Source organism: Prinia subflava, chromosome 13, assembly GCF_021018805.1.
Source record: "Prinia subflava isolate CZ2003 ecotype Zambia chromosome 13, Cam_Psub_1.2, whole genome shotgun sequence".
NCBI classification, from domain to species: domain Eukaryota; kingdom Metazoa; phylum Chordata; class Aves; order Passeriformes; family Cisticolidae; genus Prinia; species Prinia subflava.
Window position 1 is genome coordinate 17,461,304 of NC_086259.1, and position 21,016 is coordinate 17,482,319.

The window sequence follows — 21,016 nt, forward strand, 5'->3', positions numbered from 1 at the left end:
ACAGGAATAAATTTTGTTTGCATTAATTTTCTAGGAGAGAAATTGGGAAGACAGGTAAGGGACAGAGCAGAAGAGAAGTGTAGGATCATAATGAGATAAAAGTTGTGACAGACAGAAGGAGTCATGAGGAACCTTAAAATTAAAAATAAAAGAAGGAGGGAGGAGAGGAGATCAGAAGTAGCTGGATGGAAAATCAGAGCTCAGGAAAAAAATAAAGAAAATACTGTATTAAAAAATACTGTATCCATTCTTACAGGTTCCCTCAAATTGTGCTTGCCCCCTCCCTCTGTTTTATTTTCCCTTTGCTGCCTATAGCATGAGTCTCATAAAACTTCACTAAGATTATAATGCAATACCTTGGCACCAATCTCTCTTGTTTATGTGTCCATTAGTTCAAAGCCACAGACAGGCAATTTATTGGGTATGAAAAATGTCACCTATGGCACCCTCATTTGCATCTGAAAATTGATTTTTGTCACACTGGGATTTTAGGACAACCTCTTTTGGCAGCCAACATTGCCACAAAACATAATAAAAATAATTATGTGACCACAAAAGTAGGTGAGGTTCACTGTAAGTTTTAAGTCTCCAGGGAACTGCAGTTGGCAAGGCATTATTGATGAGCTTGTGATCCTTCTTGGTGATTAAATATTGACACCCAAACTTAAAACATTACTTGAGATTGCCAGCAAAGTGGGTAACAACATAATGGGATTTGATAATGTTTACTCAAACATTCCAGCATGATAGCAGAATATTAGTGATGTCACTTGAACAATTGAACTACTAATTAAGATTTTTTAAAATCGGTAATTACTGAGCTGTGGAATGTTTTTTAAGGAGGTATTGTTAAACACCTTTTGAGGTTCAGTTAAAATATGTCACCAGCTTAGCAATTTTATATCTGCTAAGTCAATTCATTGATTTATTTTCTGCTTTCTGATGTGTCTGCCTCTTGGAGTTTGCCAAGCTTTTGTCTCTCACTGAAGTGATGGTTAACGTACATGGGAAGGTGTCATTTTCCATTGTGATACTGAAAAATTCTATTAATTATCAGTGTTAAGTTGTTCAAACACTTTCATTAGTTATTTTGGCAAAACAATTCCCCAGGGTGAGATATATTTATATAACAAATTCCTCTAAAGCTGAATCAACCATAAATGGATTATGCAAACTTGTTTCCTTTCTTGTAGATAAATTGTTTTACAGCAGTGTTCATTATGAATAAGTTCTTTGCCCACTGTAGCACTTAATCAGCACAGAATAATCTACAGCTCCAGTTTCAATGGTAAAAAGGCACCATTCTTTAATATGAATCCAGCTTTTAATCTTAGCCCAGGATGCTGGTTCTTTTATTTTTATTTTTATTTTTTATGCCTGATTTAAAACACAGGCAAAGGGTGGTGATTTATAAGCTCATACTCCTTAAAGCAAGTTATGCAGTTATGAAGGGAACAACATGCTTTTGAAAATGGATGAGCATGATCCATGAGATGTGCCTCGGAGAAAGGATGGGGACAAAAAAGTGATTCTTTGGCGTTTAAGAAATGTGTGATTTTTATACAAACATAGCACACAGTGGAGAAATTTGGGCTTATTGAAGCACTTGGTCTTGTTAAAATACAAAGTGATGCCTTTGTTTTCTAACCAAGTTTATATTTAGTGTTTGGAGAGTTCATTAATAACCCCTTGGCATCTGACTGCGCTCAGGGTGTGACACCACTCCTGGCTGGTTCCTTGCTGGGATTTATGAGACAGAGCACTGAGCAGTAACCCAGGACTGCACACCCGTATTTCACACACACTCAGGGCTGTCCCTGCCAGCACGAGGATTCGACCTTAATCATGGGTTACTCATGGTCCACTCAAAGCTGAGCCTGCTGTAAATCACGGGTGGCACGGATATTTTGCTCTGAAGCCAGGCTGCAGCTGCCAGGCACTGGCTGTTGTTTGGGACCCGCTGGCATCTGTCCCCAGCAAAGATGCCAGCCTGAAAAGGACCAGGGAAAGCCTGGGAGTACCAGGAAAGTTAATCAGAGCCTTTACCTAATTAGCAGTGGGATATGTTTCTGTCAGCTATCACAAGTGTCATTAAAAATCAGACCCAACTCTTATATTTGCTCATGGCACTAGAATTCAGAAAAACCTTAAGAGATATTTTCTTCTTTGCAAATGATTTTTACTGCCCTTGCACTCTGGGTTTAAATTTTTATTGGGGAACAAAAGCACCCTTTTTATTTAAAAGGGTGCTTTTATTTATTTATTTAAAAGATTATTTTCAACCCTTTTTCTTCACTGTTTCAGCACTATTTCCTCCTTCAGGGTTTGCTAGGTTCAGTCTTCTGGGCTCTGGCTCTATTTTGAATGTGGTAGAAGTAGCCTGGATCACAGTCTGGGTGTACTCAGTAACATTGTTTGACCATATTTGGTTCTCTTCAGCTGGAAGGACCAGTCTCTGCTGGTAAAATTCTATATTTAGTTTCGAACCAGTGATTTCACTTTTGTAAATTGTTGCATCCAATAGAGAGGAAAAATCATTACTATCGGTGCAGAAACACTTAGGCAAATACAAGTGGTTCTTTTACAAAGTTAAAAGCGAAAATGTGTGAGTTTCCAATTCCCTCATACTGATAGAATCAGCCAAAAACGATTCTGTTGTGTTTTATACAATGTACAGTGAAACACCAATGAATACTTTTTTCAACCTTATTGAATGATAGCAGGCTGTTACCATCAATATGAACACTTGCTCTATTGCTTCTATTTCTTCTCTTGCTCAAAGCTCTAAAATAAGAAAAATAATAGTTTACTCAAGCTCCCATGAATTTTCTGACCTACCCACCTATGTTTTAATCTAGAAAAGTACTATTCCCTGCAAAGTACTAATCAACACAAGTATTTCCATTGCATGGGTTCATTCTCCACCACAGCACAACTATTCCAAACCTTATTCCATCTTTTTAACATTTTTTTTGGTTTTGTAATTTACGTCATTACTCCTCCAAGTGGCACAGGCATCACTTCCCGTCAAGTCATTGAGATCACAGAGATAACCTTTTTGTTTTCATCTTGTGCTCTAAATGTAATAAATCAAATCCTTGCCAAAAGCAAGTTCTGAATTTTATATCATGAAATTTGCATTTCATGCTCTGTTGCTTATTCACAGAAGCCGTCCAATCCAAAAAGACAAATAATGCCACATGACTTGTGTAACTAATACAGACAAATGTTTCCAAGCAACTGCTTGAGCAATCTGAAGATCAAAAATTACTCATCTGAAAAACTTGCGTATAATGGTAGATAATGTATTTGTCCACAGATTTCAGGGTCTGCTAATGGACAGTTTGTAAACTGAAACAGGACCAAAAATGTATCAAATTAGGAGTGCTGCAATTTATTAACTTGTCTCCATTAGATAGCTCCAGCAAAATGAAGCTATTTTAGGCTAAGAAAGTCGTACTGCACTCCACTGCTCTGTGCAACGATCAGGAAAGAGCAGCAGACCCTCAAGCACGGGGCTGAAGGTTTGATTTTGGAGCTGGGATACCAAAGGGAATGCTGTGGAGAAAGGTGAATAATACAGATTTGAATTCATTTTCTTCCGTTCCTTGGAAATTCTGCATTCATGGTGCCAGCATGCTGGGCCTGTTCTGACACACACAGAGGCCACGTTTGGAGGCAGGACGTTTGTACTTGGCATGTGCAGTGAGAACTGAAGAATCCCTCCTACAAATGCATAAAGACATTTAAATACAGTCCACTCGAGGTTCTTCTGGGGCTGGCTGCATGATGGATAATTATGAGGGGTAGAGAAATATTGCTGCTTTAGCTCAAGCTGTGAGAACCAACAGGTTTCCAGTTCTAGAATTGTCCTGTTTAAATTCCAGCATGTCAGTAGAGGCAGCAGACATCACAGGCCTGGCTTTAATGACTTCAGTTACTTTGGGAGCAAGAAAATGCATATAGATAAAAATAGAACTTATCTGACACAACTGAACCATTATGAAATATGAGCAAAAAGGTAAAGGGGAAATAAAGGGGTGTATAATCTCTCTTGGTCAGAGCCCAGGCTTTTGAATGCATTTGAATGTATCATTTCTTCCCTAGAAACACGCCGCATTAGAAATCGAGACCTGAGCAGGGTTTTCAGATCTGTGGAGTGCTAAAGCAACAGCATTCACTGGAGGGTCTGTGGGAACAATTATTAGAACAAAACAAAACCTGTGTCTCCTCTGTCCCTGTGACTGCTGTGGCTGCTGGGCTGCCTGTCCCTGCTCAGTCTCTGCACTGGAGGCTCCAGCCCTGCTCTGAGAGGTTTGAGAGAATCATTTCCTTTTAGCAATCTTGGATTCTGCTTCCCTCTGCTCAGAAACACAGAGTGGGAAGCCCACAGCCAATGCCACAAAAACAAAAGCACTGGAGTTGCCAGGCAAATGACATGCAGGGAGTAAGTCTGGATCTGTCTTCTCTTGGCCAGGGAATGTTAATAAAACCTGTTTACATGGTGTTTGTGTAGGTGGGACTGCTCTCATACCACCGAGATGCTCAGCTAAAGGTCAGCAGGTGTGAACTAAGGAATATAAATATTTCTGTGCTCCTCTGGCTGCAGGTTGTTAGGGCAAGATGCTCAGATTCAACCATATGAATTGGGATGATTTACAGTTGGGAACTCTCATGTCACATTTCATGTATTTTAAAGTGTACTTGGCTTTAGTTTCAGCAGTTGTAATCCAGAAAAAACATCTTCAAACCATTGTAAACTATGACTCCTGCCATTTTAGGCTCTTCTCCCTGAAATATGTGGCAATTAATATTGTTAGCAGCTTGATGTTACAGCTCATGAATCATTGATCTGTTCCAGTACAGCAATTAATTTGCCTCTGATTCCTGACAGGTACACTCTTTAAATTTCCTGAAGCAGACTTAATTGCCAGCATGTGATTAAGGAGAAATGTGAGAATCCACAAAGATGTCCAAGCCTGTGTCTGGGTCTCCATCTCGCATGTTTCTCTTTTCTTTTGGGAATCTTCTGCAAAAAAAGCTGTGCTTTGATTTCCCATCTTGAAACTTATACAGGAAAACCAAAACAATGTTGCTATTTCTAGCCAGCATATTTCATAAATTCTGCAGAAATTAAATCTAGAATTCAAACTTGAGTGAATGACTGGGTTGGTTTTTTTTAATGTCTTGGAATTAATACTTTTTAAAACTTGGTTTATTGCATGTGAAGTTTTAGACAGCTTTCATCTAAGTCAGAACTTGGACTGGGTGCTTTCTTCTTTAGTAATACTGCGTGGGTCTTTGAGACTGTCCTAACTAATGAAAGGTTTAGAACCAAGGCATTGTCCTGTGAATTTAATTGGGTCACTGTGGTGGGAACAAATAGCACAGGGCGTGTTTAGGTCTTGTGTTCTGCCTCTGAAAACGCAGCCCAGCAGTGCTCAGGTGATAATGAAGAGCTGCCCACAAGGCACTACAGCACTGCCTCTTTATTGTGCCACACAACAGAGTTCAGCTGCTGCTGCCGGGCACTTGCTGCCTGTTAATTTGTGTTGAAGAGTAAAACTACAGCCCAAATTGTGAAGTGGATGAATACACTGTGATTCCAGCTTTTTGGACTCAGTTAATGCCCGTTAAATAATTCGTCCTGAGTGTAGCTGGCCCAAGCAGTGAAGTGGATTAATGCACTAACATTTCTTCTTTCAACCAAGTTTGGAATCCAGGCTGGTGGCTGAGGAGCTTTGCTGTAGCCTGGATCTAAGTGGGCATTTTGTCTTCATCACGGACCACGGCTCCATTTGTCAGCCTGGCAGCTCCTGCTCGGGAGAGCTCCCTGCATGCATAGTCAGGCCTCACAGAATACACCAGACTTATTTATTGTGCTCTAAACATAATGCAGCCCTGCTCTGCAGGCTGGGGCAAAATTAGTTTTTCCTAGGAGTTGGTAGAGCAGGAAAGGAGGGAGGAAGTCGTGCAGGCACACAAGTGCAGTGTTATACATGTGAGAGAGTACCAGCTCTAATGGAAATTATTGAAAGTCCCTCCCAGTTAAACTCACCTTGATTGCTCCAACGAGAAACAGCCTCCTCACACTTTGTAAATGTGGTCCTTTTTTGGTTCTTCAGCACAAAATAAATGGAAATTTATCCCTGACTGTGTCTCCCCTGTGTGATTAGTGCTGTGCAAAGAGCAGGGTTCATCTGGAGCTGCCCAGCTGATGCCCCTGCACAGACCAAGTGACCAAAATGGACAGGGGAAGAAATGTGGCTTATGTGTCCATCCAGACAGGCTCTGGGGCTGCAGCTGCTCCATCATGGCTTTAACATAGAGGAATTTTGCTGTAGGGTACCCTGGAATTGCTGTTGTGCAGCACTGTTATAATGCAGTGAATTCCACAGCACCTTAGCCCAGAATAAGGGTATAAAATGTCCAGAAGAAGAGTATAAAATGTGTTCATTTTCTGCACACACAGCTGGCTGCCCTGCAGCAAGACATAGAAAGCCAGTTTTCCAAGGTAGAACAACTTCTGCTATGAATAATATTTATTTCACATAAGAAATTAACTTTATTAGAAATTGTCTTTATATCCTGGGAGGGAAATGTGGAACTGCTTGCTCATGGTTGCTTGTGTTACTCCACATTTGGAGTTGTTGTTTGTGTGCTACTGATCTGCAGATTTTGTGGCTTCACGTAGGTTATTGCCCCCCCCCATAAATTCTTCTTTAATTCATTTATCATGCCCTGGAACAGAGATTTGTGTCATATGTGTTCTTTCTCCTTTCTGAGTGTTAAAAGGACTCTTGAATTTTGAGTTCCTCCAATAAAAGCAAGGAAATGAGTCCACTCAGTGGAATATTGAGAGCAGGAATATTGAGAGTAGCAAGTTAAGGCCTTGTGTCTGTGCTGTGCAATGCATTTTCCACGTGGCTTTGGTTAAGTCTCAAAAGAATCAGATTTTTGGAAGATTTTAATTGCTTCAGATCTCCACTGTGTTTCTATTTTCAGTAGCAACTTGGTATCTCACTCAAAAGCAGTTGATTTCTTAAATGAAAGAAAAACCCACTGTTTTTAATGTAAATTTTTATTAGAGGACACTTTTCTTAAGGATTTAACACCATGGCAATGGCATCAAAAAACATTTTCCTTATTTCAGTTACATTTACTTGAGGTGCTGAAGGTTTTGGGACACCTCTAGAGATTTTTCCTTTCTCCTGGTGTGCTGTAAAAGCAGTCTGGTTTTGTTTGCTTTGCTCCAAGTGTAAACACAGCAGGGATAGAGAAAAGGGTATTTTTACCCGTGATAAGTGATGTTTTGCTAATATATCCTGGCCCAAACAGAGACATGAGGTCAGCCACTGTCTTTCTCCTCCCGCCTGTATTTCAGTCGTGTTTGACAGATGAGGCAGTCAGAGCTTATTTGGTTGTTTGTGTTTAAGGGACACCTCATTATATTTAATGAGCAGTGTTGAACTAATATGAGATTTCCAGTGAGAGAGGATGATTCACATATGCTTCAAAATGACAATAGCATTCTCAAAATGATGACAAAAAAACCCTGAAATGGTAATTTAAATGAAGAGTGTATTATTCTCAATACAGGTAACTCCCATGGCTAAAGCAAAGTTAATGGTACTTTGTTTTTATCTTTTAGAAACTTTTCCCTGTCACAGAATAAAGCAGGTGTGTAGATAAATGAAACTTATATTTCAATAGAAACAAGACTTTTCCATCACAAAAGACACCGCAGAAGTTCAGGGCAATAACTGAATGAATTATGTCACAAAGTAAAAATGCAGATGTGTCTCCACCAAAGTTTTGTCACCTATGTATCAAAACCACTCCAGAATATATCAGCATTCAAATGGTTCTGATTCACACAGGACCAAATGGTTTCTACAAGAATAACTTTCTTCTCCCATGTTCTATCCTCCAAAGATAACAGGAGCCTCCATCCTATGAAAATACCTCTGGCCCAGGCAGATGGAGGCCCCAGGAGCAAAGCTGAGGCTGAGATCACCAAGTGTCTGCAATTAATGGACATTAATTGGGAGGTGTGAGGCTCTGCCTCTCCACCTATGGAGCAATTACAGGAGTAGGAACACCCAGGGTAATTAAATCAAGTTTCACCAGCAAATTCCATTACTCAGATCTGACCATGCATCACCAGCTTGGAAGTTTTTTTTTCTTTGAAATACCCAATTCCCCTTAGCCAGCTGCATTTTAGCTGGGTTTATTCTTCCCAAGTGCACAAAGTGATTTTTAGGGTGACATTTATGGGCATTGAGGACAGACTACTTTTGAGCAGATGTTTGTGTGAATGCCGTTGACCTTTACATTTCTTAAATTTATTCCTTGAGTTCATTATTTGATTAAACAGTTGTTCATTAACTTAGAGTAAAGTTCCAGCACATTTCTTAGATTTTTTTTTATATTACTCCCAACAGGAGAAAATATTTTTCTGGCTTAGGCATATATTTTAGAAATAATTAACTTCAATACTGCTGATGATAACAATAGTCTGATAGAAATAACATATGTAGAGGAATTAAGTATTACAGTATGATATAAAATTTCAACTGAAAATTATATAAAAATTATTTCTTAAGTTCACCTGCAGAGTTCTAGTTTTTCAGCATTTTTGTGATGTTATTTTGTAAGAAGACCAATATACCTCAGATTAGCACGACTCATTCCCTACTTCAGATAAACTCTGCTTGCAACAAGCGTACAATTAATTTTATTTTTTGTGTTTAGGCCTGACCCCATTTTATACCCTCAACCTTACCATAAAAGACCAACTAAATGACAAGAAACTTTTCTGGTCACTCCAGTGGATTACAGATTGCCACTCCAGTGGTGTTTCCATCCCTTATTGTGACAAATCAATACCAGAATTCAGCCGCCCCATTCCCATGACAAGCTCTAATGAAATTTTCTTTGCCAGGAGTGATGGTTTGTGCAGCTGGAGAGTGACCAGGCCATTCATTTAAATGTTCTAGCACTGCAAGGAGGCCTGGTAAAAAGAAAGAAAACCAGAACAAAGAAGAGATGTAGGGAAATTGCAACTTGCATGAAGCTGTAGTCTGGGCAGACTGGCACCTCTCAACTCAAGTTTAGCCAAAATTCTGGGAAAATGAGGAGCCCATGTTTGGTGATTTTTTATTTGGAACAGCAAATCAAAATTTATTGCCAGTGAATCAGCTAAACCATGGCTGAGCTGATTCCATGTCTGGGAGGGGAAATTAGGAAGCCAAAAAGAGGGTGTAAAAGTTGGTTATGAAATGGTGGCAGTGAAATAATAGTTGGATTCTGATCATAATCCATTGACCATGAAAAGTATATTTCACTGACCATGTGAAATACAATGATCACAGATATGAAATTGCAGTGAAGCTGTAAAAATAATGAACCTGATAGGATTTTTCTCCTACCATTTTTGTTTAAAAAAACCCACCAAAACCAATCAAAAATATTGAATTTTTCATTTTGGTGCACTTTCTTTTAGGTAGGCACGTATTCATGATATTATATACAGTTTAAATTTTGCCTGTGGATAGGGGTCTGTGGACAGACACTTTTGTGTTCCTGTATTTCATATGAGGCAGCAGCTGTGGGTGAAGGAGATGTGACCACAGCCAGCATCTCTGAGTGCTGGTGGGACACACACACCTGGGACAGACCATTCCAGCCTGTCCTGGCACAAAAATACCCATTTGGAGTTGTCATGGCCACTGTAGTTTTGATCAGCAAAGGTGATGGAGAACTCCTGTGTGGGGTTCACTCACAGCAAGGTCCTAAAGACCACTCCTGTGACAATGCCAGACTGATATTTTAAGAAAGTTTAAAGCAAAATTGTCAACTCTGTCTTGATTAATTTTACATCCCTTGTGAGCTGCTTCTCCAAGAAACGAAGTAGGTGAATCCAGTAAAAATTACTGTATATACAATATAGCCATCCATGAATGAGAGCTATCAGTGCTTCAGCTGTTGAGTCAGGTGTATGTACGTGTAATGTCAGATTTTTGGCTTCTGCTTTTGCACTGACTGAGGATCAAACCTGCTGTTGCAGCTGCTTGGCACTAAACAAACTATTTTTCCTTTTTCTTAATTCTTTACAAATGTGGAACTCATGATAACCACAAACAGCAGCAAATTATTCAATGTGTTGGTGAAGTACCCTTGACCTTTTCCTCTCCTCTGCTTACCTGCATTCCCTAGTGGTGCTTTTGGCCACTCGTTTAATCAGTCATTGCTGTTAGACCCCAGGGGATGATAAGAAAGAAATCCTCACGAAGAAATCACTATTTAGAAAAACGCAGTCAGATTTGAAGGATATGAAACACATTAAGAGAAATACTTACATTTCTGTGCTTAATCTGCAGAGCTTCTTTCTCCATGAAACAGAGTAATTGTATTAGAAAGAAAAGACAATTTTTTTTGTTGTTTGTTTGTTCATTCTGAAGTTCTGCTTGGAAATCTGGATTTTAAGGTCTTAAGTCTTACCTACTGCTTTCCTTCAGAACTTCACTTCTTTATATTTGTGACTCACTGAATATAATTTAGATTTTTCTTCCATTTGAGAACCTTTGGGAAAGTCTAAGGATAGCCTGTCATGGGAAAGCGATGAGTTAATTGCTTATGGGTCTGTGGCTACCAAAATTGTGAGACCTAGATGTTGGAATATCCGGATATTGCTTGTCCATTTCAAACCAGCACAGAGAGAAATGTGACACATTCAGGGTTGTGTTGGACGGGACTCTGAGAAAAGCGATCTGGTGGAAGATGTCCCTGCTTATTGCAGGTGAGAACAGACGATCTTTAAACCCCTTTCAAACCTTTCCTTGACACAAAGATGAGCACATCTGAATGTCTCGTTCATTTGCAAAGACCTGGGAGCTCTGCCCTGCATCTCCCTGAGCTGAAGGAAAGCCAGGGCAGTCGGAGCAGGCCTGCAAGGTGTGATCAGTAAATGTTGCTGCTGCCGAGCTGAAGAGCTGGGCTTTCCTTGTGGACACCCTGGGAGTCACTGCTGCTCCCCAGGATCATCTCAGGCTCGTGTCACCCCGTCTGTGTTTACACTGAGAGTGATTTTGAAACCTTCACTGCTCTGTGCAATTTGCCTTTGGACAGGATTCAGCTTTCTTCGTTTGACAATTCAACTGTTTTTATCTTGAACTTTCTCGTGAATTTTTATTAAGGAGAACTCTCTTGGGAGAGGAGTTCAAAGACAAAAATGGGGACCCGAGTGGCCTTCAGACTGAAAGATTAGAGAGAAATGGCAAAGCCTTTGGGAGAGCTGGAAACTCTACCAGGGGAGCCTCAAAAAGTTACGAAAATTGGCAACATTCTGAGAAGGGATTCTCTGTGTGGTTCCCACTGCTCTTCAACTTTATCATGACTAAAGCAAACTGGGAACGTGAGCTTCCCTTGCTCCTGTTAGTTGTCAAATTTGAGAAATGATGCTGAAGACAGCAGAGGTAGAGCAGAGTTTGTGGTGAGTTAGACAGGAGGCAGTGCCACAGAGGAGCAGCCTGTGGAGATGGATCCAGATTGTGCCACTGAGAAAATTCATCCAGCTTTGAAGTTTTATAAAAATGCAGCCTAGGGCTGGAGCTTTCATTTTGCAATGAAGAATCAGTTGTTAAAACAACAACATGGATTCCAGGACTTACTGAAAACTTAGAGGTTTGGAGTTTCTGCATGAAGAGAGCAAAGTGTTATCCTGTAGGATATAACTGCCTTATTGGAATGAATCATTTAATTCAACCAATGATTGTTTTATAAAACTGTTGTGACAACCTGAACAAAAAGTAGTGATTGAAACACTTTTCAGTTCCACAGTTCCCAATGCTCTACAAATCTGGACTTTTTTGTCATTGTTAGTTTTTTGGTTGGTTTTGTTTCATTTGTTTGTGAGTGTTTGTTTTGTGGGTTTTTTGTTATTTTTTTTTCTCTTCCTGAAAAGGGCTTGGATCAAGGGAGTGCTCTGGGAGATGGGGAAAGGCTCTTTTTGACCTTGGTGGTAACTGTGCTTGCAGAAGAGAGCTGCAGACACTGTAGGAGGAAGCAAAGGAGGGAGAGTGGTCTCTGGGAAGCTGCAGCTCCTGCAGGGAGGGCACTGAGTAGATCAGAGAGCAGAAGGGAGGAGAAAGCAAAGGTGTGGAGGGCAGAGTTTTCCAGGGGCCAGAGGCCACTGTGGAGAGTTCACTGTTCCTCACAAAGTGCTGAACTGCCTGAAGCTCAGAAAGAAATAAACCAGATAATGCAGCAGAAAAAGAAGCCATGCGTGTAAACCACTTCTGTTTTTGTTCTTTCTGAAAGCATGAAGTTTTCTCTAAGAGAAAGCAAACCCCAGCACAAAACATCCAACACCAAAAACCTACTGGCTCATATTTTAAGTTACACCTGGGCTTTGGTGTTTAATTTGAAGTTACAAGCTTTTGGTGTTTATTGAGAGTTCATTACCTGCGGACTGTGTTTGCAAATTCTCTCTGTTCTGTTTGACTGAAAGCCTGGACTGAGCAGTGACTGAGTACAGATGATGTCTATCATCATCTATATCTTTAGAGATATCATCATCTGTATCTTTAGAGAAAATTCTCTAAAGACATTTGAAGTGTGGATTTTTACTGGTCTCGTGTGAGTGTTTGAGGTAAACCAGACCTTGTTAAAAGCTTATGATTTAAGCAGTTATCAATTTAGGATTATAGACACACCTGCTAAGGTTTATAACTTGTTTACAGGAGCACAAAATGAATATGGGCTGTCTACTGCCACTGAAATAAGTGCAGTAAACTGAAAGATTAAATACATGCTTTGATATGGTATCACTAATTGCGGGAAAATGTATAATACTAAACTTAGAATCTGGTGGTTCATGGCAATTTTGCCTAAAGGTGCAGGGAAAGGGAATAACAACTGAATATCTGGAAGTTTTTCTAATTGGTCTTTTTTTTTTTTTTTTTTTTTTTTTTTTTTTTTTTTTAGGAAATCTTAAAGCTAGAAGGCAACCTTGGAATTCCAAGACAAAAAAGGGCTATTTTGGCAACTCCCATATTAATTCCTGAAAATCAAAGACCTCCGTTCCCCAGATTAGTTGGCAAGGTAAGTCAACAAAATTGTATCAAATTTTGATATTAAATTATTGATCTATTACTCTTATAGTTTTGCAGTGCCTATCATATTGGTAATGATATTCCAGTTTTCTTCCACCCTCTTCCATCCCTTCTGCTTGTGAACACTGAATTTTTGGATCTCAGGCGACCTGAGTTTCTCTGTAGAAGTTCCTTCATTAAGAATTTTTTATGAGGAGTTTAAGATGGGAGTTGTGGTGAGTGAGGCACAAGGAGACAAACCAGCCCTGTTGGTACTGCAATGTTTTCCTGGCATTTTGTCATCCTGATTTGTTCCTGGAGTTCTACTGGGGGATCACAGGCCTTAGAGGATGTACAAAGGCAGAAATGTGGGAACATCTGCCTGCCTGTTTTTCACAGGCCCTGAGAAGCCTGTCCTCAACTAATATTTAAATTATAGGAACTGCAAATGATCAGCGCTTTTAAATGCTTGGAGCTGTCATAATTTTTACAATCTTTTATGGGTTTTTTTTTTCAGCATAGCTCCAATTTAGGTATCCAGATGATTAATTTGGCTGGAGCATATTGCAAACAGAAAGAGAGATTATGTGTGTGTCAGGGAAGACAAAAATTTTAGAGGTATTGAAAATAATGGAATGACATATTCTAGGTCAGCTGTGGTGATTTGCAACTGAATGCTGAGCAAAGCATAAATAAAAAGGTTTGGAGTCTCAGACATACTGAATGTAGGGAAGAAATTCAGAAAATTCAATGCTGAAAAGAAAAGCAGTTATTTCAGGTCTTTTGGACTTTTCACAGATCTTCATGAGATAGACTGTGAGATCTTGTTAACTATGAGGAATGTGTGTACAAACTCAGAGTATTGGTTCCTGTACCTCTTTCAGAATCTGCACAAACTGGAGAAAAGTTGTTCATCTCCCTCTCTTAAATTTACATATTTGTATTCAACTGTCCACACCTTCATGAACAGTAAAAAATTCACTTTGTTGCCCACTTCTGTAAGACGTGAGGAATGTGTTTCTGTCTTCTTCCAAAATATTTTGGGTTTATCTTCAGAAGCCTTGCAGGGCCCCATGTGGACTGATGGGCTCTGGCTTCTCCTGAGCCTCAGCTCTGCCACCTCTGCTGCGTTGGAATTCCTGCAGAGGACACTGCAGATGAGCTGTGATTTCCGTGGTGTTTTGGGGAAGAGCCAAAACACCCAGAGAATGTGTAGTTTGCATGTTATAACAGGATTTCAAACATGAGAAGGAACGTGGAGCTCTCCTGACTGCATGAACGGATGCTGGTGATGATTTCAGATGTGACCTGTTCTGTGTGGTACCACCACGTGATCCTGTCTGGATGTTCACGTGGAAGTCAGGTTTCCAGTGTGTTATTTCCCCTTTCTTTCTCACCTTCCCTTCCTTTCCCCCGCTTTAGCAAATTACCAGAGTGGTTTATTAACCTGTCCTGACTTCCTCTTGCTTTGCACCCCACGCTGTGCTGGCTGGAGTTGCACAAGGTTGTTGGAAGTGATTGCAGCAGGCAACAGGTGAAATGCTGATTAGCACTTCGTGGGGAACAGGGCAGATGTGTGGAAAGAGGAGAGCAGGGGAGAACAATTAATTGAGTTTTATTTCACAGTTAGGAAACAATACCATAAAGGAAAAAAAAAATTGGAATTTTAGAGGACTTCCTTCATGAAGTTTTGTCATATATATATATCAGGAAGAAGATACTGCACTGGACAAGTGAAAAGAGTGTTTTGTTCAAATTAATTACCAAGATTCGAATTAGTATTTAGTTTAACAAGGAAGTACATGTGTTGAGCCTGTTCCCTGTGTTGTTACTGGCTTTCCAGAATCCCCACTCAGGAATTGGATTATTGCCTTGCCATTTCCACACCCTTCACTAGGGTAGCTCTTAATTAAATAACTGTCTTAGACATGCTGTGTTTGTAGGTGGAGAAGTCTCACCTTTTAGCAGGATTTAAGATTTTGCATATCGTGTTTCATGCCTGAGGGAGAGCACTGAAATTAAAACATTTTAATACAACCTTGGCGATGTGGGCCTTTGTGGCCAGATGGGCCAGGCTGCAACCCTTGACTGTTATTGATGTGTTTTGTTTAGCTCTTGCTGCTAGAGCACTGGGATGTGATATTCAATTTTTAGCCTCTCTCCATATGTTACTTTTCTGGTTTATTTGTCCACATGAAGTCAAATGAAGCACAAAACCGTGGCATGCAGGATTATTTTGTACTTCCACTGGCAGGTTGTTCTCTGCTACACCACGGAAATGTTTCCGAAGCCTAACTTAGAGTGGTGGTTCTGAGCACCTACAAAACAAAATTTTGGCACCCTTTAACTGATGATGGTGCTTTTTGAAGTTTAATCCTGACTGATGCAGACCCCAAAAAACACAAAGGGAATTGTGGAGCTTCTCAACAGTCCCAGCTCTTTTTCCAGCATCAGAAGAGAAGGACACCTGCAAAGTGAGACTGTGCCTATCCAGGCTCAGAGGATTTACTCTTCATGCTATTGATGGACAAATGGTGAATCAAGGATTCTGTTCTTCAGTTTAAAGGAATTGTCCTGCATAAGATTGAGCATTGCAATTGTTGGCATGTAAAATCTGGGAGCCATGAGTGGCCTGGTGGAAATTGGCAGGACATTTCGTGCTCAGCGAAGGACAGAACACAGAGAGAGGTGCACAGGAGTCCTTGCAGGAAATGACTGAATGAATCAAAACCAAAACTATATTTCCCATAAGATTTTTTTTGTTGTTGTTGTTATTTGTCTGTTTTGTCTTTTGGAAGGGGGATGGGGGTGGATCAGGTATTTTGGATCAGAAACTTTCTGTACTTCACAGTTACGTGACAGGACTGACCCCAGCAAAAGCTCAAGACCAGAAGTGGTCCATGCTTGCAAACAGGATAAAAATCTTTAAGATCTATGAGGAAGTGTTTTCTTTTTCCCCTTGGCTAAGATGTGAATTTGAGGCAAAGAGCAAATGCATCTTCTCTGTTAAAGCAGCAGCAGGAAAACACTCAAAGAGGGGAGGAAGCTGAAGAAAACTGGATGTAAAAAGCTGCTGGAAGCTGCTAGTTTTGAGTGGCTATCTTAGTGCAGCTACTTATATATGATAAATTACACGCTTCACTGAAGAGAATTGTCGTGGACTAAAGAAGCAGCTGTAAAAAAATGTCAGGCAAAAAATGGAAATGTCAAAAGAGATGATCCTGATCTCTCAGCCTGGGAAGAGAACCTAGAGAAAAGGTTTAGAGGTTAGAGGAAGACGTGAGAAACACAAGAGAGGAGCAACAGTGAAACAAAAGCTGAATTAAGAATTTCTTTGGTATCGCTGGAAAATTAATCAGAAAATGAGAGAGAGAGAATCTAAAGAGAAGTGGAGGAGGAAAGGACCTGGCAAGGACGAGTGTCCAAGCCTGGAAGATAATGGTGTGTGCTCACAGAGAAGAGAATGATGTGCAGAAAACCCAAACCCTTTCCAACACCACGAGAGAGATCTGTGTGACTGCTGGGAAAGGTCTGAACCCCAATTATTGGCCTGAACCTTTGTTTCAGTTACTAAAGATGATGTGGAAACAAAAGAATCTATTCTCATGATGGAACTAAACATGGGGTCTACAGGAAAAATCTACTGGATTTTTAAACATTAATTATTTAATATGCAATTGCTCATTTTTAAATCATCACCATGTCAAATGCAATGATTCTGCTGTGCCAGAGTATGGTCAGAAAACAGGAAATGGCCATCAGCAAGAATTTTGGCTTGTCCAGAAGACAAGAACGTTTTGGTGGCAGCTGAAGAAGTGGGTGAGGAACCTTTTTAGAGAAAAGATGGAATTACAGAGCCACAAGAAATTCTGATTCTTTGGCATATAAGGAGAGCATTCTGCTAAAGAATGTCTGCGATTCCATGTGGGAAAGGCAAATCCACAGATGAGGACAGAGAAACAAGAAGCAAACAAGGCAGAAAAGTGTACAGCTGGAAAAGGGTGTTATTTATGAATAGCACTTAGGCAATAAATAAAACTCTTTGAAATCCATCAAGAAACAAAGATTGGGTTTAGAGAAAAAAATCAAGTTATGGTCGAGGTACAGCAAATTTAGGCAGGAATATACGTGAGCTCAATTTGCTCGGCCTCGCAAAAGCATTTTCTGCAAATCCAGATGATTTCAGTGAAAGGAATACACTGGCGTAATAATGGATGGATATAAAATTTGGCATAAGATTAAAAGAAAAGTTTCTGGTACCCAGAGAAGAAGAAATAACTTCCAACAGCAGTACTGAGGAGGGAACACAAAATTTGATAAATATGTGATCACAGTTGTGTAATACAGCTGCTTCTGATGCTGACAGAACAGACACCTCGAGTTTTCCTGCAGCTCTGGTGTTCCTGAAAATGTGAAAACCCTGCTGAGCTGGGCCTGAACGGGTGGCTGGAGGTGTCAGAGTTGAACCTCTGATTAAATTCATGGCTGGCGTGGAGGAATGGCACACTCCTGACCTTCAGGGAAAAACACCAGCCCACCTCGGCAATGCAAGAAATGAAAGGAGCAGCACTCCATTAAAATAAAGGGCTGTCATCGCAAGTACATGAATTATTAAGCTACAGCATATTAATTCTCATTAAATGATGTGTGCTGGATGTCCTAACAAACTATTAAGGGAAAACAGCCCTTCAGATTTGTCTCTTTTCCTGAGAGGTGTCTCCTCAACCCTCCCTTTTTAAAGAATACTGACATTCACATTTCTTTCATAATGGAATTTTATTGGAAAAAATTGTTAAAATGCACCTGTTTACTTAAGGCTTTCAGAAGAATCACACACGAGTTGCAAATGCCTTGGAAAACAGTAATTTGCCATTATTTTTCAGTGTTTGGTGTTGCTAATAAGAAGAAAAGTGTTTTTAAACATTTACAGAATATTTTCTAATCTAGTTACTATGGTTACAAGTTTGTTGGAGATGAAGTGGTTATATGGCAATGATGGAATCGAATTTTCTGAACAATATTGATATATCCAGTACCTAATTTCCTGCTTCGTAATAAATCATGTTAATGACCTGAAGGAAAGCAGCGAACAGAAGAGATTTTCTGCTCTAAAGCTGTTCAGCAGGGTCTGCTGCAGTTTAACTTCCACACTGCTTGTGTTAACTTTGATTTCAGAAGTTGATAATTTTAAACTGTGTTGCAAATTAAGGTAGAGGTGAGAAAGAAGCCTGTCCCTGCCAGGAAATTGCCTGTGAAAAGTAACTAAGATGAAATAAAACCCCGGCAAGTAATTTTTCATTGGCACACTAACTTAATTGTAGGCTCAAGTCTAAAATGTTTGGATTATTTTCAGACATAACAGCTATTTCACTTAATGAACAGGGATGGAGAATAAGAATTGCCATTCCCTAACTCCATTCCTGGTGGTTTTATGAAACCAGACTGGTATTTTTTGTGAACTTTCATATTTACGGTCTGCCAAAATGATCCTATATCCTGAGCTGCCTGATGGGAAGATGCTGTTGTCCACCTTGACTTTCTGTCCTGTTTTAATTCAGTTTTTTGGAATACCTGCTCAATCTGTTCAGTTTCTAGAATCTATTTTCTTGTTGGATGTACAGTTTTGAGTAAAAACTTGCTCTCTGCATTCTCAGTAGGGCCAAATTTTAAATTTAACAAGATGTAGAGCCTAATTCTGTAATCTTGGATTGGTAACACAGGATATTTGGATCCAGGATTTCTGTCTGCTTAGTCCTTTTAATTTGTAAAGTTTCTTCCCACAAATCTACTTAGAGTAACACTTTATCTTAAGTGGGATGAGAGATGCAACAGACTTATCCAGCTTTATTTAGCAGAGTGCTGTGTTAATATGTTACCAGCAAAAACATAAAAACTGCCTAATATCAAAGTCAGGGGAGAGAACACAACCACAGAGCTTCCTTTAAATCAATTAAGATATTTATTTGAAAGCTGTGAACTGATTCATACTGCTTCAAACATGATTGTTTCCCTGTTCCATTCCAAATAATTCCTCTGGTTTCTTGTTATACAGTCAATTGTTAGCAAGTTTATAATAGAATACAAAGCAATATCCAAATGAATGACATTTTTAGGAACAAAATTAACTTATCCCTGCCAATTTACAAACTAGATACTGTCATACTGTCAACCTTGGTGCTTTCATTAATGAAAGACTTTAATAAAGGCATTTTGCAGACTGGTCTGGCGACAAATTTGATATTACCAGCTGTGGCTTGTTAAAAGGGTATTAAGTAAAGATGGTTGGCAGAGCATTTCCAGAAGGAAAAATTATATGTATTACATATGGCTCATCTGTAAGGTGGAGTAAATAGCTGTCACTCAGGGAACAACAGCAATTTTCCTCCTTCTCTCTAACTGCTGATTCTCTTCAATGATTAATTGAAGAGAATTTTAACCTTTTTGTGTTTTGCCCTTGTTTTTATCATACATGGATGGTTCCTGGTTTTTTTTCTTTGCATTTTAGGGTGATGCACAGCAGCAGATCAACAGGGTGAATAAAGCAGTATGATGCTATTATCCTTAATGACAGCTGTGTTTTAATTCAGGAAACATTTTCCCTTCTCATTTCCAAAACATCTGGTGCTCTTTTCCAGCTGCTCTCTAAAGGCACCTTTTCTTAACCTTTCTGGTTTTTCATCTTTATCACTCACTGTGCAACCCTGTTGGCTGAATTTAGAAATGGAATAAGCAAGGTGTGGTCTAAAGAGGAGAATCATGGAATGCTGAGGCTGGAAAAGATTTCTGTAATACCTGATTTTGGAGTTAATGTCATTCTTCTCTCCTGACCTCTTTTTCTTTATGGATCGAATATATAAAAATGTAAATTATTTCATTGTAATCAATGTCCCACTGTTGACCTAAAATTTTTAATTACAAAACCCCCCACATATTAAGCAATTTCCTTTTGCTTGTGTTTGGAAAAGAAGAGTTTAGTTTGACCACTCTACTTTGTCTAGGATGACTCACAAAGAGAAAAATCACTTTCTGCTGCTGAAACTTTGCTTAAACAAAGGCAATTTAAAAATTCAGAGAACTGTACTTTTGGATCAACCTGCTTTCCAAAGTTCTGTATTTAACTTTGGAGAGTGTTGATTTTTGGTTTGGCCACGATGTTCCTTAAATTTTCTCAGGCTGTTTATGAAGCCTGGTGATTATTGGAATTTCCACATCTGGGGATTAAACCCTCCGTGCTGTATTTATAATTTACATTATATTATAAATGTGCATTTATGTATGCATAATATACATATGTATATGCACACATTCCAGAGATGCACGGCCATAAATGACTACAGGCTTGTGCAGCATATCCAGACCTTCATGAACTCTTTTTTGGGTCAGTGCTGTTGACTTTGCAGGTGTTTTTCTCTCATTTTAATCTATAAATTGGTGCTGTGAGTTCTTCTCACTGTCACTGGAAATTCTGCTTTTCTGTCCACAAATGTCCATTGCATTGCTGCTCTTCCACACTTTATTTCCCTGCCATGCTTCCATCCGTGTCATATTCCTGAGAACAGGTGGATAACGTGGGATATTTATACAAATTCTGTCGAAGAATTGAAGTAACTGTTAAAATATTTGCACAATTTCGCTTCTTGCATTATTCCAGTGATATTCTTTAGGCTGAGCTGCGGTTTAAGCCGAGTCTTTGTAAGCTTGGGCTCATCCCTCAGCGCTGCTGTGGAGTCCTGTAGGCGCACACGGAGCATTTCCCTTTCCCCTATCCCTCCTGACCCTCTGCACTCTGAAGCTGACAGAAATTCTCCTGTCAAAATGGGAAAGGAATTTTGATCAGGCCAACCCTCCTGGGAGACTGCAGTGGGAAAAAAGGATCTTTGGAGGAGGTGTGAGTTAAACCGATCATGTACATATCAAGTTAT

The 21,016-nt window shown here is 39.6% G+C and overlaps 1 protein-coding gene across 3 annotated transcripts in view; it reads left to right on the forward strand.

Moving 5' to 3' along the window:
- CDH13 (cadherin 13) overlaps positions 1–21,016 on the forward strand; it is a 440,900-nt gene that overhangs the window by 176,086 nt on the left and 243,798 nt on the right. For all 3 annotated transcript variants that reach the window (XM_063410982.1, XM_063410981.1, XM_063410983.1), the window contains one exon: positions 12,988–13,104. In XM_063410982.1, the coding sequence (XP_063267052.1) occupies positions 12,988–13,104 (117 nt within the window). The remainder of the gene's footprint in view (positions 1–12,987; positions 13,105–21,016) is intronic.